Genomic DNA, 14,572 nt, shown 5'->3' with positions numbered 1-14,572 from the left:
ATGGCTATTTTCTGTTGATCTAGGTTTAATGGACAAATCAAGCACCATTTACTCAAATTCAGCAGAGTCATTTCTTCCTAGAATTTGCAAAGAATTGATTGGTTCTTCATTAGATTTTCTTGGACAGAGTTATGATGAAGAAAGAACTATAGCAGACAGCCTAATGAATAGTTTTCTTAAAATTTATAATGGGCTATTTGCCATTTCCAAGGCTCATGAAGAACAAGATGAAGAAAGTCAAGATAACTGTAAGCAATCCCACTGCTTTTCTTAACTCACATAAATGATTATTTTCTGCACATTGCACTTCGTTTTGAATGATTATTTGGCACATCTGGCATGCATCTTTTAACTGTGTTAAATGTTTTAATGATGATCATATATGAGTTATTTTATTTGGATATTATTTCTTCCAGTAATTTTTCTTCTTCTTTCAAAGTGTTTTCTTCTGATCGAGCAATCCAGTCACTTACCATTCAGACTGCATGTGCTTTTGAGCAGCTAGTAGTGCTAATGAAACACTGGCTGAGTGATATACTGCCTTGTACCACCAACATAGCAAGACTTGAGGATGAATTGAGACAAGAAGTTAAAAAACTGGGAGGCTACTTACAGTTATTTTTGCAGGTAAATTGATTTGCTTATTATCATTTGAAGGATTCATTTAATAATTATTTATTGACTTTCTACTGTCTGTATCTTCCCCAATATTAGCTCTGTATGATTTTCAAAAGTACGTTCTGTTTTGAAGTCCTGAGACTGTGGATGTCTGTAATTGATTTATGGAACAAAGACTTACATGGCTCTCTATGTACGAGTAGTTCTAAGTGATTTACAAATATTAACTCATTTAATCCTTATAACAACCCCAGCAGTGGGCACTGTTGTTATCACCGTCTTGTAGATGAGGAAATGGAGGCACAGGGAAAATAAATATACCATCCAATGTTACCTAACTAGTAAATGACTGAGTTGGATTTGGATCCAGGCAGTCTCGGGCCCAGTTCATGCTCTACCATTATACCATGCTGGCCCTCAATAAGGGATAGTGGGAAGAGAGACGGAGTCTTGCTCAGAGTATGGGATTGGGTTTCAACTCAGACTCAGTTGGCCACAATCCTGCTGACACAGAGACAAGGAAATAATTTTGTTTTCCTGCTTATCTTGTGTCAGATAAGATTAGGTTTGGCTGTAAGAAGAAGTAAGATGAAAGCTTATTGTCTCTCACATAAAATCTAGATGTAGACATAGTGGCTGTGATCCACAGAGTCCTCAGGATCCAGGCTCCTCCCAGTGGTCCCCTCTGCCATGCCCAAAGTATAGCCCCTGATTTCATGACCCACCATGGAGGAGCCCCATCTGAGCTCAGCAGAGCAGGGTAGAAGGAGTGGTGAGAAGGATAGGGCGAAGTTTGCCTTCTTTTTTGTTTTTTTGTTTTTTTTGAGATAGAGTCTCACTCTTGTCACCCAGGTTGGAGTGCAGTGACGCGATCTCGGCTCACTGCAACCTCCGCTCCCGGGTTCAAGCGATTCTCCTGCCTCAGCCTCTCAAGTAGTTGGGATTACAAGTACCCACCACCATGCTCGGCTAATTTTTGTATTTTTAGTAGAGATGAGGTTTCACCATGTTGGCCAGACTAGTCTCGAACTCCTGACCTCAGGTAATCTGCTCCCCTCAGCCTCCCAAAGTGCTGAGATTACAGGTGTGAGCCACCATGCCTGGCTGAAGTTTGCCTTCTTTTAAGGGAGGTTTCTGGAAATCACCATATGACACATCTATTTATATATCTTTGGCTAGAATTTTATCATTTGACTACATCTAGCTGCAAGTATCATGAGGAAATTTATTTTTTAAAACAATTCTGGACACCTATATTCCAAGCCAAAAATCAAGGGATCTATGGAAGAAGTGGAAAATTGATATTGGAGAATACTTAGTCATCTACCATATTAACAAATTCCTTCATAAAAATTCATTGAATGTACAAAAGGAGCAGATAAGGAAATAATGGTCGAGTACAGTGGCTCATGCCTGTAATCCTAGGACTTTGGGAGGATCAATTAAGCCTAGGAGTTTGAGAGGAGCCTGGGCAACATAGTGAATAATAAGTATCCAACTTGTTAGATACTTTGTCTCTAAAAAAATTTAAAAAATCAGCCAGCTGTGGTGGCATGTATCTGTGTTCCCAGCTACTTGGGAGGCTGAGGTGGGAAGATTGCTTGAGCCCAGGAGTTCGAGGCTACAGTGAGCCATGACTGCACCACTGCGCTCCAGCCTGGATGACAGAGTGAGACCATGTCTCAATAATAATAACAAAAAATAAACAATTTTAAAGAAAATACTAAGAGGGTTAGATTTCACTTTTAAAAAAGGATAATTAGACCGTGTAATAAAATGTTCTAGAACACTTGAACAAATTTTATGTTATAGTGCCCATCAAAAGACTTTCCACATTCTATTATTGCGGTAGAATTTTTGTTGTGTCAAATACTTCCTGAATGGGCCGTTTACTAGCTGGGATGTGGAAATTTTTAACTGATCTAACTAGTAAACTTGAAATCAGATGATTGTTTTTAATGTCCGTTGTTCTCCCTCAGGAGGATTTTCTAGGTCTCCCCAAGACTTGGTTAGGCACCTGTCTTATTTGCTTCTCTAGTAACCCTGAACTTCACCTATTATGACTTTTAATATAACATACTATTTATAAACCTGTACATCTCAATGGACAGTTAGCTCTGAGAAGGTAGAGGACAGTGGGTGTCTTTTTTCACAAGGCCCCATTATGTGATAGATGTTCAGTTGGATACTTGTTATTGAATGAATTATGAATTCATATGAGATGAAGGATGACTTTGGACATAGGTAATGAGGAAATAGATGACTAAGACGAAGGGTGGGGTTGGTGGTGGACTGCAAACAGGTGTGGATGAAGTAGTAGATGAAGGAGAATTTCTGACAGCCTAGAACTATGAAAATGAAAGGTAGGACTGGCCAGAGAGCAAAGCTAGAGAGCCAGAAGAGAAGGGTCTGACTTAAGTTCGAGCCTAGGAAAGGAAGCTTGTTGAAGGATGGTCAGTGCTTAGTTGGCTCTCAGATTTTAGAGGCAGTACTAGAATAGTGGGAGAACACACGAAACAAAAACTCACTACTGGCACTTGAAAAACTGATGTTTGGCTCTTTCCCTTCGGCTCACCGCTGAAGATCCTGGTATCGCCACGGGCCGCTGCCCCGCCCGTTGTTACCGGTATTGTAAGAACAAGCCGTACCCAAAGTCTCGCTTCTGCCGAGGTGTCCCTGATGCCAAGATTGGCATCTTTGACCTGGGGCGGAAGAAGGCAAAAGTGGATGAGTTTCCGCCCTGTGGCCACATGGTGTCAGATGAATATGAGCAGCTGTCCTCTGAAGCCCTGGAGGCTGCCGGAATTTGTGCCAATAAGTACATGGTAAAAAGTTGTGGCAAGGATGGCTTCCATATCCAGGTGCGGCTCCACCCCTTCCACGTCATGCGCATCAACAAGATGTTGTCCTGTGCTGGGGCTGACAGGCTCCAAACAGGCATGCGAGGTGCTTTTGGAAAGCCCCAGGGCACTGTGGCCAGGGTTCACATTGGCCAAGTTATCATGTCCATCCGCACCAAGCTGCAGAACAAGGAGCGTGTGATGGAGGCCCTGCGCAGGGCCAAGTTCAAGTTTCCTGGCCGCCAGAAGATCCACATCTCAAAGAAGTGGGGCTTCACCAAGTTCAATGCTGATGAATTTGAAGACATGGTGGCTGAAAAGCGGCTCATCCCAGATGGCTGTGGGGTCAAGTACATCCCCAATCATGGTCCTCTGGACAAATGGCGAGCCCTGCACTCATGAGGGCTTCCAATATGCTGCCCCCTTCTTAATACTCACCAATAAATTCTACTTCCTGTCCAAAAAAAAAAAAAAAAAAAGAAAAGCCGATGTTTGAACGCATGCTAAATTAGTTGTGCCTCCTTGGGCAAACTGCTTAAATTTTTGAGTCTCCTGTTTCTCACAGGAAAATAAAACTGGGAATGCCTACTTGGCAGGACTGCTGTGAGGATCAGATGAATTAATGTTACAAGAATGTCTCTCGGCCGGGCGCGGTGGTCAAGCCTGTAATCCCAGCACTTTGGGAGGCCGAGACGGGCGGATCACGAGGTCGGGAGATCGAGACCATCCTGGCTAACACGGTGAAACCCCGTCTCTACTAACAAATACAAAAAAAAACTAGCCGGGTGAGGTGGCGGGCGCCTGTAGTCCCAGCTACTCGGGAGGCTGAGGTGAGGCAGGAGAATGGCGTAAACCCGGAAGGCGGAGCTTGCAGTGAGCTGAGATCCGGCCACTGCACTCCAGCCTGGGAGACAGAGCGAGACTCCGTCTCCAAAAAAAAAAAAAAAAAAAAAAAAAAAAAAAAAGAATGTCTCTCTTAGGGTAACTGGTGTGTAGTTTCTTTCCTTCTTTTCGTTTTCTGAGAACACCACTTTGAACTGAACTGTGGGTTTCAACTCATAGCCCTGTGGGAAATCTTACACAAGGAATCAAGGATGGAGAGACCAGGTGACTTGGAGGGGAAGTTAGATTAAGCTCAGGAGAGACTTGTGTTAAGCTAGCAAACCTGAATTTAGTGACTATTCTTTCTACTAAGTATAGTTTGAGAATCCTTTTCTTGTAGCAATACAATGAGCATATTCCACAAAGCAGGCCAAGAGAAGTATTTTGAAGAGACACTACAGGGGGCAGGTAACAGAAAGAAGAAAAGCTCAAGAGAAGCTTCCTTATTCCTTTTTTGTATGTGTTCTCTGAGTGCATGTGGGAAGTCTTCTGTTTGAAGGGGTTTGGGTTTTTTTTCACCCCTTTTGCTTCCCCTTCCTCTCCCTCTCGATTTCTTTTCTCCTGAGAAAATCATATCTTTATTAACTGTCAGATGGTTATCAGAACAGGAAAAGTTCAGAGGCAAAAGAGCCACCCTTCTTTTTCTTTCTTTTGGCTTTTACTTATTAATTCTGCCTTACATTTAGTTAATTTTATACTTACCTTATGTCTCCTATTAGTGTGTATGGTCTTTGAGGGTGGAGACTGTCTTACTCATTTTATCACCTTTAGTAGCCACAGGGCTGCATGTTTTCTGGTTCTGAGACATTTATGAAGTGAGATCACTATATCAATAAATGCAGAATTTATTTTCTCCAGATGATTTTTCTTTTTTTTTTTTTCTTTTTTGAAAATCAGCGAGACAGAGTCTCGCCCTGTCACCCAGGCTGGAGTGCAGTGGTGCGATCTTGGCTCACTGCAATCTCCGCCTCCCAGGTTCAAGTAATTCTCCTGCCTCAGCCTCCTGAGTAGCTGGGATTACAGGCACCCGCCACCACGCCCGGCTAATTTTTGTATTTTTAGTAGAGGTGGGGTTTCACCATATTGGCCAGGCTGGTCTCAAACTCCTGATCTTGTGATCTGCCTGCCTTGGCCTCCCAAAGTGCTGGGATTACAGACGTGAGCCACCATGCCCGGCACATTTTTCTTTCCTTTTTTTTTTTTTTTTTTTTTTAAGGTGGAGTCTTACTCTATTGCCCTGGCTGGAGTGCAGTGACACAATCTCAGCTTACTGCAACCTCTGCCTCCGGGTTCAAGCAATTCTCATGTCTCAGCCTACTGAGTAGCTAGGATTACAGGCGTGTGCCACTATGCTTGGCTAATTTTTGTATTTTTAGTAGAGAAAGGGTTTTACCATGTTGGCCAGGCTGATCTTGAACTCCTGACCTCAGGTGATCCACCCACCTCAGCCTCCCAAAGTGCTGGAATTACAGGCTTGAGCCACTGTGCCCGGCCCTTATCTTTTCTTTACCACCTGTTATAATCTCATGTATCTGATACACTTGTCCATTTTTATCTTACAGGGATGCTGTTCGGATATTTCATCAATGATAAAAGAGGCTCAAAAGAATGCAATCCAAATTGTACAACAAGCTGTAAAGTATGTGGGGCAGTTAGCAGTTCTGAAAGGGAGCAAGCTACATTTTCTAGAAAATGGTAACAATAAAGCTGCCAGCGTTCAGGTAATTTAACAATGTTAGTTTAGACAGACTTCATCAGAGGGAACATTAGACTTTTGATAATAGTATAGTACTAAACATGGCAAGTTCTTTTTAAGTTTTCAGAATAGCTTGCACTTTTAGTAGTTTTGCAATAAGATTTAAAACTGTTTGGGCCGGGCATGGTGGCTCATGCCTGTAATCCCAGCACTTTGGGAGGCCGAGGCAGATGGATCATTTGAGGTCAGGAGTTCGAGATCAGCTTGGCCAATAGGCGAAACCCCCATCTCTACTAAAAATACAAAAATTAGGCAGTCATGGTGGCCCATGCCTGTAATCCCAGCTACTCAGGAGGCTGAGGCAGGAGAATCACTTGAACCCAGGAGGCAGAGGTTGCAGTGAGCTGAGATTGCGCCAGTGCACTCCAGCCTGGGTGACAGAGTAAGACTCCATCTAAAAAAAAAACCAACCAAACCAAACAAACAAAAAAAAACCTTTTAAATATATTGGATTATTTTGCAAACCTTATTTTACCTTTCAGATCCTTAATTTGATGCTAGCCATCTACTGTGGAGTGTTTTCTCAGCCAATCAACACATGAAAGACCCTGTAATACCAGAAAATTTGTATCTGCTTACTTTCACTATTTATGCTATTGAAAATATTGTATTATATTAGAATGTTGCTGTGCTCTGGCCAGGTGCGTCGGCTCACACCTGTACTCCCAACACTTTGGGAGGCCAAGGCTGGTGGATCACCTGAGGTCAGCAGTTCAAGACCAGCTTGGCCAACATGGCGAAATCCCGTCTCTACTAAAAATACAAAAATTAGCTGGGTGTGGTGGCAGGTGCCTGTAATCCCAGCTACTCAGGAGGCTGAGATAGGAGAATAGCTTGAACCAGGGAGGTGGAGGTTGCAGTGAGCCGAGATTGTGCCGTTTCACTCCAGCTTGGGTGACGAGTGAAACTCCGTTTCAGAAAAAAAAAAAAGAATATTCCTGTGTTCTAGCAATATAGAGCCCTGCTTAAAGATGATGAACTTTCTTTACAATATGTTATATATGGGATACTAAATTACAGATTTGCTAATTTTATTTCTTTGTAGACTACAGACTGTTAGTTCTTATTCTAACTTTAGTTGAACTTAATAAACTTGGGCTGTATTATAGTCCTAAAGTAAGCAGAAAATATAACTTAATTGCTTGATAATTTAAAATATATAAAACCTAAATTTAAATAAAATATATAAAACCTAAATTTTCTAGTTAATGCTTAAATACTTTTTCTAGGAGGAATTCATGGATGCTATTTGTGATGGTGTAGGCTTAGGAATGAAGATTTTATTAGATTCTGGACTTGAAAAAGCAAAAGAACTTCAGCATGAACTCTTAAGGCAGTGTACAAAAAATGAGGTAAGATGAATAAAAGAATATTCCGTATAGTACTAAATAATATGTAAAGTTGATTTTTTTCAATCAACAAATTAGATTTCTGTAAATTCATGTTTTAATTTGTTTTATTTTTCACTGAAGAGGCTGACATCATGATCTTATGGTGATATTTTCCCAAGTTATTCTTAATTCACTGCAGCCTCTATTGTTAATACTTTCCTTGATCCTATTGCAGCTATTTTCAAGAATTCAGTCTGTAAACTCCTAAGCAGAGAGTGGAGTGTGGTAGTGACATCTAGTGTTCGCTTTCTGGTTGTCATTTTCTTCCTTAGCTTTGTTTAGGCCTCGCCTCTTCTAAGAATGGAAACTATTAGTAACATTTATTGATTCACTATATTGAACTAAATATTTTTCTGGGGCATTCACATAAGATATTTCATATCAAGATACAGAACCAATACGCATTTCAGTGATTTCCTAAAATATGTGTCCTCCCATCCTCCAGCTAACTAACATTTCTTAGTACCTTAGGAAAGATCTGGGTTTTAATATTAGGAGACACATATTTGAAACCTGGTTCTATCACTTTCCACTTATCATTTAGCAAGTCACTTAATGCTCTGACCCTATTTCTTTACCTGTCACATGTAATCATACCTACTTCACAGGCTGTAAACTATTTATTGATTAATTTCCTCTGACAGTTACTGGACTAGGTGCTTTACATGTAACAGTGGTAAATCTTAGCCATTTCTTTAATGGGTTTGTACTTTGTCAGTAAGAAAAAGCCCTATGAATATCATATTTCATATTCATGTCACTTTTCAAGGTGGGAATTTATATTCTTCATTTCATTGAATTGGAGTACTTTGCCTAATTACACAACTATTAAGCCCTGAGCCAGGATTTTATATTCTGCCTGACTCCAAAACTTAACATGTTACGTAAATAAGTTTTTAAAACTATTGTTCATGGATTAATTTTCTTTATTGACAATTATTGTTAGTGAAGTGGGGATTAGGAAGATAAAAATTCAGATTCTTATGAGACTGAATTTCAGAGACTTGTCTGTTTTAGAGTCTTGTCACAACATATTAAAAGCATCCCTGGCCAGGCATGGTGGCTCATGCCTGTAATCCCAGCACTTTGGAAGGCCAAGGCAGGAAGATAGCTTGAGCCCAGAGTGTGAAACCAGCCTGGGAATCAGCGAGACCTCGTCTCTACAAAAAATACAGAAATTAGCCGGGCATGGTGACATGCACCTGTAGTACCAGCTACTCCAGAGGCTGAGGCAGGAGTAGTATTACTTGAGCCCAGGAGTTTGAGGCTGCAGTGAGCTGTGATTGCACCACTGCATACTAGCCTGCGCGACAGAGCAAGACCTTGTCTCAAACAAACAAACAAACAAACAAACAAAAACCATCCCTGTCCATTCCATTGCTCTTGCTGGAGTCAAGTGGCTGGGGCAGTGCTACCTGGGGACATTGAGGTTCCTGAGATCTTAGCTACTAGGATGTCTCCTCATTTATATACATATTGTTTGATCTAGAAAAGTAGATCATGTGGAGGACTATTGCCTTCTGTCCCTCTGGGTGGTTGTTTCTGGGAAGGCATGGAGTAAGTTAGTTTTTTGTTGTTGTTGTGTAGAAAAACCTTGGTATTAATGTACTTCTAGCTCATCTTAGAATCTGAGGTGAAACTCTGTGTAAGCCACAGAGATTCTCCATCCCTTTGCTCATACTGCAGGGTTATACAGATTTCTCTCTGCCCAGAAAAACTCCATCTCAGAATAGGGGAAAGACATGGAACATTAAGCTGCTCTCCTATTTCCTATGTAGCCTTGAACAACTTACCTGAGCCTCAGTCATTCCATTTTTAAATGAGGATGATCATGCTTACTTCATAAAATTGTTTGAGGATCATATGAGATGAAGAAACAACATATATGAAAATACTCAAAATGTAGTGCCTGGTAAATCTTAAGTCATTCATCTTACTTGCACGCGTTCTCTTTTTCTCAATATATGTCTGTCTCCCTCACTTTGTGTTTTTTTGTTTTAAAAAATAAAAAGACGGGTGGGTGCGGTGGCTCACACCTGTAATCTCAGCATTTTGGGAGGCCGAGGTGGGTGGATCAAGAGATCGAGACTATCCTGGCCAAGTTGGTGAAACCCCATCTCTACTAAAAATACAAAAATCAGCTGGGCATGGTGGCGCATGCCTGTAGTGCCAGCTACTCAGGAGGCTGAGGCAGGAGAATCGCTTGAACCTGGGAGGCGGAGATTGCAGTGAGCCGAGGTTGTGCTACTGCACTCCAACCTGGCAACAGAGCAAGACTCAGTCTCAAAAAAAAATTAATTAATTAATTAATTAATAAAAATAACACATTGTTACTAAATTTAGGAGTTCATATTGTCACTAAATCAAGCTTGCGCTCCAGTAGGCATGAGGCTGATTTCAGTTCCATAGTGCAACTTTGAAGAAAGGGACATACTGGGCTGTCAAAGGCTCATTCAGACCACCACTGACACCTCAAATTTGGTTTTGCTCGGCAGCAGCACCATTTATCACTAAAACACTTCACCATATTTGCAAAGTGATACCACTTTTGCAGTCTATCACTATTGCAAAGAATTTCTGCTGGCAATAAGTGCAGAAGGGTATAGAATAAATTAAAAGTATAGATGAAATAATATATGGGAATGTGCTTAGTAAGCTGTTGAAGTAGGTGTAGGTGTTAGCCTTGGTATTGTTTTGAGGAAATAAGCAGCAAAAGGGCCAGGCCCATCCTGTATACAATTGACGCTATCTACATACCCTCCTTTCTCTCATTTTCTTTCTATAGTATGACAAACCTGTACTTTGTTATTCATGGTAGGGTTTTAGTTTATCTATTCTTGTAAGTTAAAACTCCTCTAAGAACCTATAGAAGAAGGATAAAATATCCAAAGAAATAGAAAATAAGCTGAAACATAAAAGGCATTGGAGCTACAATTTTAAAGCTGGAGTCAGGAAGGAAAAATAATTTGGATATTCTTTTGGATATTCTTTTTTTTTTTTTTTCAAGCATGTAACACAAATCTGAATTAAAGCTAGGGAAGAGCTCTGTGAGCAAAACCAATTAAATACTGAAAAAGAATTCCCCGGCAGAAATTGAGCAGGAAAGCACCTTAGGGGGCAGCACTGGATAGAATAAAAGCAAAGGCTTAGAATTTAGATGTGGGCTCCCACCCTAGTTCTCCGTCTTAGGAGTTAGGAACCAAGGTCTGTTTCCTTACCTGTAAAATGAGGTACACCATGGGCAGCATAGGACTATAATGGAGAATCAAATAATAAAACATTTGTAAAGTTCTTATAGTATTTGCTTGATATGTTACCCCTTTCCAAGGGAAATTTTAGAAATTTCATATCTATAAATACTGAAGTATAACAAATTCTGTTATAACAAATATTAGAGGGTGTCCATATTTAATATAGAAATCAATGTGCAATTTATTTTGAAAGAAATTATTAGTGAATACAGGTGAATTAGACTGATTATTTTCCCATGTCACAGGTAAATAGAAAATACAGACTAAGTATATGATCAATGTGTTTAAAAGGAGAGTAATTGCTATGGCTTGAAATTTTTTATGTAAATAAAATAAATGAGAGAGATTACAAAGTTGAGCTCTTAAAAGTAAAATAAACTTATTTGGAAAGAAGTCAATGTGCAATTTATTTTGAAAGAAATTTCACATAAATGATTTAAGTACTCTCAAGCTATTTAATTGCAATCCCAGAAATAGAACTCCAATCTTTGGGCTTCTAGACTAGAACTTTGTAAGTCTGGTCCTATGCAATTCTATGATTTTTATACTTCTGAATAATAAAGTATAATAAAATATTTTAACATTCTCTATAGGTTACCAAAGAAATGAAAACTAATGCCATGGGATTGATTAGATCTCTTGAAAACATCTTTGCCGAATCGAAAATTGTAAGAGAAGCTTTAAATTGATTTTAATTTTGCTTATTTTTTATCATTTCGCTTGGTTCAAATTTAGATATTTTTATTTCTGTTTTTATCCTTAGCCAGAGACAACTCTTGTATATGTTTAATTGTAGCATGTAAGATAGCTCTTTATGTTTTTCATGTGTGTCATAACTTACTAGTTATAGTAATGGATAAAGGATTGTATAGAAATTTTTAAATGTGTCTGTTTCTTATTGCTACTGGTTTAATACCTCAGCTTTTGCTTGGATGGTCATTATAGGCTAAAAAATTGTGTTTAATAATCATTGTGGGCCGGGCGCGGTGGCTCAAGCCTGTAATCCCAGCACTTTGGGAGGCCGAGATGGGCAGATCACGAGGTCAGGAGATCGAGACCGTCCTGGCTAACACGGTGAAACCCCGTCTCTACTAAAAAATACAAAAAACTAGCCACCTGTAGTCCCAGCTACTCGGGAGGCTGAGGCAGGAGAATGGCATGAACCCGGGAGGCAGAGCTTGCAGTGAGCTGAGATCCAGCCACTGCACTCTAGCCTGGGTGACAGAGCGAGACTCCGTCTCAAAAAAAAAAAAAAAATTGTGCTCAAAGATTTTAAAATACAGGTGAATTAGATAGATTATTCCCATGTCACAGGTAAAGAGAAAAATTAAGTATATGATCAATGTGTTAAAAAGGAGAGTAATCGCTATGGCTTGAAAATTTTTATTTAAATGAGAACTATTATAAAGTTGAGCTCTTAAAAATGAAATAAATGTATCTTTTCAGGTACTGGATAATAAATGGCACTGTTACTTTATTCCTTTCTCATGTAATAGGATGACAGACTTTGAAAATTAATTGAAAAGTCTGATATCTTTTGAAAACAGTAATTAATATTGTATTTTGGTCTTGCTTATAGAAATAGAGTTAAGCACTGGTGAGGAAATTAAACTCTCTTTCTTAAAGAGAAGATTCTGGCAAATGAAATCATATTGACTGAGCCTTACTGCCATCGAACCTGTTAATGTATTATTTTAAATATTAACTTTATTTATACAGAAAAGTTTCCGAAGACAAGTACAAGAAGAAAACTTTGAATACCAAGATTTCAAGAAGATGGCTAATCATGCTCCAGAATTCTTAAAGTTGAAACATTGCTTAGAGAAAACTATTGAAATTATTATTTCTGCACTGAAAGGTATATTCTCAAATGGAGTTTATAATCAGAATTTATATTTTAAGGAACCTTAGACATCTTTCCTTTTTTTTGAGATGGAGTCTCGCTCTGTCACTCAGGCTGAAGTGCAGTGGCTCGATCTCAGCTCACTGCAACCTCCACCTCCTGGGTTCAAGTGATTCTCCTGCCTCAGCTTCCAAGTAGCTGGGATTACAGGCATGTGCCACCATGCCCGGATAATTTTTGTAGAGATGGGGTTTTACCATGTTGGCCAGGCTGGTCTCAAACTCCTGACCTCAAACAGTTCACCCACCTCAGCCTCCCAAAGTGCTAGGATTATAGGCATGAGCCACAGTGTCCGGCTGATATCTTTCCTTTTTATTTCTAACCTTTTCATTATTTTAGTCATTAACTGAAGCCTGCCCAATGCTACTTCACTGATATTAGTTACCCATATAGGAACTTGTATTTATAATTAAATTCCCACGTAATATGTCTATCAGTACTTCTGCCTAAATAATTAGATCCTAAAAAACCAGGTGCTTATCTAGCAAATAAACACTTTATGTGACTAATCTTCAGTAGTTTGGAATTGTTTTGATAGGGTCACTCTGACTTGAAAGATATCTAGAGTCTATAAAAGTCATAAATGCCTGATGAAAACTGAAAAGACTAATTAACCTTTCCCTCTCTCTCTTGCATATAGGATGCAGTAGTGATGTAAATCTTCTCCAGAATTGTGTTGAAAGTATTCGCAACTTGGCCAGTGATTTTTACAGTGACTTCGGTGTGCCTTCTACTTCTGTTGACAGCTATGAGAGTAGAGTAACTAATGTTGTCCACAAGGAACTAGAATCTCTAGCTAAGTCTCTCCTCTTTTGTTTTGAATCTGAAGAAAGCCCTGATTTGTTGAAACCTTGGGAAACTTATAATCAAAATACCAAAGAAGAACACCAACAATCTAAATCAAGCAGGATTGATGGCAGCAAGAATAAAGGTGTACCAAAGCGTGTCTATGAGCTCCATGGCTCATCCCCAGCAGTGAGCCCAGAGGAATGCACACCCAGTAGGATTCAGTGGGTGTGAATACTGATGTGTAGGCACTTTTATGACCACCCATGAAAGAAAAAGAACACTGGCTAGGCAAATTTCTCTATGCAGGAAATTATATGCAAAATTCTCTATGCAGGAGAGTATAAAGAGAAATCAGTACAGATATTTCAAAAAATTCCATATCTTTTCATCTTTAAAGTATCTTTTATTGCCGAGGCGCGGTGGCTCACACCTGCAATCCCAGCACTTTGGGAGGTTGAGGCGGGCGGATCATCAGGTCAGGAGTTCAAGACCAGCCTGACCAACATGGTGAAACCCTGTCTCTACTAAAAATACAAAAAAATTAGCCAGACATGGTGACGCACGCCTGTAATCCCAGCTACTCAGGAGGCTGAGACAGGAAAATCACTTGAACCTGGGAGGCAGAGGTTGCAGTGAGCCAAGATTGTGCCACTGTATTCCAGCCTGGGCAACAGAGTGAAACTCCGTCTCAAAAAAAAAAAAAAAAAAAAAATCTTTTAATCAAAGGCTGGGTGCAGTGGCTCACACCTATAATCCCAGCACTTTGGGAGACCGAGGCAGGTGGATCACCTGAGGTCAGGAGTTCGAGACCAGCCTGGCCAACATGGCGAAACCCTGTCTCTACTAAAAATACAAAAATTAGCTGGGCATGTTGGCACATGCCTGTAATCCCAGCTACTAGGGGGGCTAAGGCAGGAGGATCACTTGAACCTGAGAGGCAGAGGTTGCAGTGAGCTGAGATAATACCACTTCACTTCAGCCTGGGCGATAGAGCGAGACTCCATCTAAATAAATAAATAAATAAAATACCTTTTTATCTTTAAAGTGTTTAACATTGGTATACTATCCGTAGTTGGTTCATTAGTCTGTTTATAAAGGGTTATTTTCTCATGAGTGGAAACCTGAACAATCAGTTACCTTTG

The 14,572-nt window shown here is 39.9% G+C and overlaps 2 protein-coding genes across 2 annotated transcripts in view; both read left to right on the top strand.

Annotated features, from left to right (window-relative positions):
- KIF14 (kinesin family member 14) overlaps nt 1–14,142 on the top strand; it is a 68,859-nt gene extending 54,717 nt beyond the window's left edge. Inside the window, exons 26-32 of the mRNA XM_028851869.2 lie at nt 24–248; nt 440–627; nt 5,903–6,061; nt 7,326–7,448; nt 11,332–11,406; nt 12,458–12,596; nt 13,282–14,142. Of these exons, the coding sequence (XP_028707702.2) occupies nt 24–248; nt 440–627; nt 5,903–6,061; nt 7,326–7,448; nt 11,332–11,406; nt 12,458–12,596; nt 13,282–13,661 (1,289 nt within the window). The 3' untranslated portion in view covers nt 13,662–14,142. The remainder of the gene's footprint in view (nt 1–23; nt 249–439; nt 628–5,902; nt 6,062–7,325; nt 7,449–11,331; nt 11,407–12,457; nt 12,597–13,281) is intronic.
- LOC709376 (large ribosomal subunit protein uL16-like) lies at nt 3,178–3,938 on the top strand. Its single transcript, XM_015120626.3, has one exon. The coding sequence runs from the start codon at nt 3,369–3,371 to the stop codon at nt 3,858–3,860; it is 492 nt and encodes a 163-aa protein (XP_014976112.2). The 5' UTR covers nt 3,178–3,368; the 3' UTR covers nt 3,861–3,938.
- Nucleotides 14,143–14,572: the final 430 nt, after the last annotated feature.

This window comes from Macaca mulatta, chromosome 1 (assembly GCF_049350105.2).
Source record: "Macaca mulatta isolate MMU2019108-1 chromosome 1, T2T-MMU8v2.0, whole genome shotgun sequence".
Taxonomy (NCBI): domain Eukaryota; kingdom Metazoa; phylum Chordata; class Mammalia; order Primates; family Cercopithecidae; genus Macaca; species Macaca mulatta.
The sequence above is the reverse complement of the archived record's forward strand: the minus strand, read 5'-3'. Positions and strand labels throughout refer to the sequence as shown.

What these genes read in the sequence shown, in the direction of transcription:
- LOC709376 (XM_015120626.3), top strand. Translation starts at nt 3,369, where the DNA reads ATGGTGTCAGATGAATATGAGCAGCTGTCCTCTGAAGCCCTGGAGGCT.